At 46.9% G+C, this 2,831-nt stretch overlaps 1 protein-coding gene across 1 annotated transcript; it reads left to right on the forward strand.

The window, feature by feature from the left end:
* The first annotated feature begins 294 nt into the window (after positions 1-294).
* LOC128070378 (histone H2B-like) lies at positions 295-795 on the forward strand. Its single transcript, XM_052663696.1, has one exon. It carries the CDS (start codon positions 295-297, stop codon positions 793-795), a length of 501 nt encoding a protein of 166 aa, XP_052519656.1.
* The last annotated feature ends 2,036 nt before the right edge of the window (positions 796-2,831 follow it).

The following is a 2,831-nucleotide window of genomic DNA, read 5'->3' on the forward strand; positions in this document are numbered from 1 at the left end:
TGGAATCTTCCCGACCCAGGGATTGAACCCAGGTATCCCACATTATAGACAGACACTTTACCATCAGAGCCACCCGGAGAGTTTAGCTGACTGGGGGTTAAACATGGGGGAGGGGCATGGCAGGAGTTGGGAGACGGGACATCCGGTGTCACGTGACATGGGCTGCCATAGTAACAGGCCCCCCCTGCCTTGCATCCAATCAGATATGGACAGTGTCTGTGACGTCAGGGAAAGCTGGGCCTATAAATTCGGCCAACGGCCTTCAACGGTCTCACTGTTCTTCTGGGCTGCGCTATGGAGAATGGTGGCTCTACCGTGTCTGCACCATCCTCTGACAGCCATGAGGAAGATGTGATCACCATAGAAACCAGCACCTCCGAAATTGAGCCCTCTGAAATGGAGATGGCAAAAGCAGAGACCTCCAAACCAGAGCCGTATGATGTGGAACCAAGAAAGGCAAAGCAGAAGACAGCTAAGGGCCGCCGTTGCCGTCGCCGCCGCTGCCGTCAGGGCAATTTCTCCAGCTTTGCTACCTATTTCCCTAGGGTGCTGAAGCAAGTACATACAGGCCTGAGTCTTTCCCGTGAGTCCGTGAACGTCCTGGATTCGTTTGTGAAAGATATGTTCGAGCGGATTGCCGAAGAGGCCGGGCGCCTGGCCCACAGCAACAAGCGCTGCACCATCATGACCGAAGACATCCAGACAGCTGTGCGTCTTCTGTTGCCTGGGGAGCTCGGCAAGTATGCCACGTCTGAGGCCACCAAGTCGGTCATCAGATACCACACCTGCAGATGAACTGCCTCAGGACTGTCTGACCATCGCAAACCAGACTTAAGGGTTCTCCCCTTAGGCCCTACATTTAATCTTTAAAACATTTCTACCCCAAAGAAAACATTAAAAACCTCATTAACTTTGCTTCAATATGTGTCGGTTGTGTCATTTGTTTGATGGAAAATCGTGTACTTTTTTCTTAACATGTTGCAACTCGTCACTTTCCTAAATGGTTATTTCTATTCGTGGTTTCTCAGTGATTTTAGGGATCTTTATGGTCAAATTTCTTTCCCTAAAAGTTTCATTGGCCTTTTCCATTTTCATTCTCCCATCTCTATCTAGGTATCATCCAGAAATTTTTATATGGGTATAGCAACTGATAAAGCAAAACCAATACAGTATTGTAAAGTAAAAAAATAAAATTAAAAAAATAATAATAAAAAGAAAAAAACAAAAACAAAAACAGTGTGGTCTTCCCAGGTGGCTCACCAGTAAAGAATCCCCCTTCAGTGCAGGAGTCGCAGAAGAGACAGGGTCCATCCCTGGGTCATAAAGATCCCTGGGAGGAGGGCATGGCAACCCTCTCCAGTATTCTTTCCTGGAGAATCAGTCCCATGGAGAGAGGAGCCTGGTGGGCTACAGTCCATAGGGTCTGCAAAGAGTCGAGCACCACTGAAGCAAGGTAGCACGCAGGCTCACAAAGAGCAGTGTGTGTGTGTGTGTGTGTGTGTGTGTGTGTGTGTGTGTGTGTGTGCTCAGTCACTCAGTCATGACCAACTCTTTCTGACCCCATGGACAGGAGCCCGCCAGGCTCCTATCTCCTTGAAAGTTTCCAAGCAAGAATACTGAACTGGGTTGTCATTTCCTACTCCAGGGTATCTTTCTGACCAAGGGATAGAAGCTGTGTCTCTTTTGTCTCCTGCACTGGCAGTCAGATTCTTGACCACTGCACCAGCAGTAGCAGATATAAAAATCACATTTCCCCATTCTATTCTTTCAATCTCAATTCACTTCCATGTGTAAAGTAGGACTCAAACACAGTGTAAAATAAGAAAATTGTAAATTTCTGGAATCAAGCACCATATCTTTTTAAATTACCTTATCCAGATTTCTCTGATCCTATTTTTTGTTTGCAACTTAGAATATTTTGCTTTAAAAAAAAAAAGAAAGAAAGAAAAAATCCTGACTGAATTGCAAACTTGCAGGGATGATGGGATAGTCCAGTGACACAGAATGTAGCCACAGTCTCCACAGTAGCAGCCAATGAGGGACTGGCAGCCCGTGAGCCAAAGCAATTGGCCAAACATATGGTGGAGTGAGGAGAGATAAACAAATAACAACCTTCCTGTGACACTCAGCCTAGAGATGGAGTGGGAACTTGGGGTGATAGTTTCCCTGATGTTTTCCCATTCAAGCACCTGCTTTTAACCATGGTGATTTAAGTACAGGCATCCATTTCTTGGGGCTTCCCAGGTGGTGCTAGTGGTAAAGAACCTGCCTTCTTATGTGGGAAACCTAAGAGCCATGGATTCAATCCCTGGAGTGGGAAGATGCCCTGGAGAAAGGCATGGCAACCCACTCCAGTATTCTTGCTGGAAAGTCCCATGGACAGAGGAGCCTAGCGGGTTACAATCCATAGGGTCTCAAAGAGTCAGACATGACTGAAGTGGCTTAGCATGCACACATCCATTTCTTGGGTCTTCCCAGGTGGTGCCGGTAGTAAAGAACCTCCCTGCAATGCAGGAGACACAGGAGACCCAGGTTCTGTCCCTAGATGGAGAAGGTTCCCTGGAGGAGGGCATGGAAACCCACTCCAGTATTCTTTCCTGGATAATTCCCAGGGACAGAGGAGCCTGGCGGGCCACAGTTCATAGGGCCACGAAGAGTGGGACACAACTGAGGAGACTTAGTGCACATGCATGCATCCATTTCTTGTTGTGGGACATGTGTCTAGCTCCTTGCATCAAAATAAGAAGGAAGAGGATGTTCAGCAGTTAAGAGAAATAAGATGACTTCTTCTACCTCAAGTATTTGGCTGCTATTGCTTATGATAGTATTTA

The sequence above is a fragment of the Budorcas taxicolor genome, chromosome X (assembly GCF_023091745.1).
Source record: "Budorcas taxicolor isolate Tak-1 chromosome X, Takin1.1, whole genome shotgun sequence".
In the NCBI taxonomy this organism is placed as follows: Eukaryota; Metazoa; Chordata; class Mammalia; order Artiodactyla; family Bovidae; genus Budorcas; species Budorcas taxicolor.

Excerpts from the sequence above, each read along its gene's own strand:
- LOC128070378 (XM_052663696.1), top strand. The coding sequence starts at position 295 with ATGGAGAATGGTGGCTCTACCGTGTCTGCACCATCCTCTGACAGCCAT.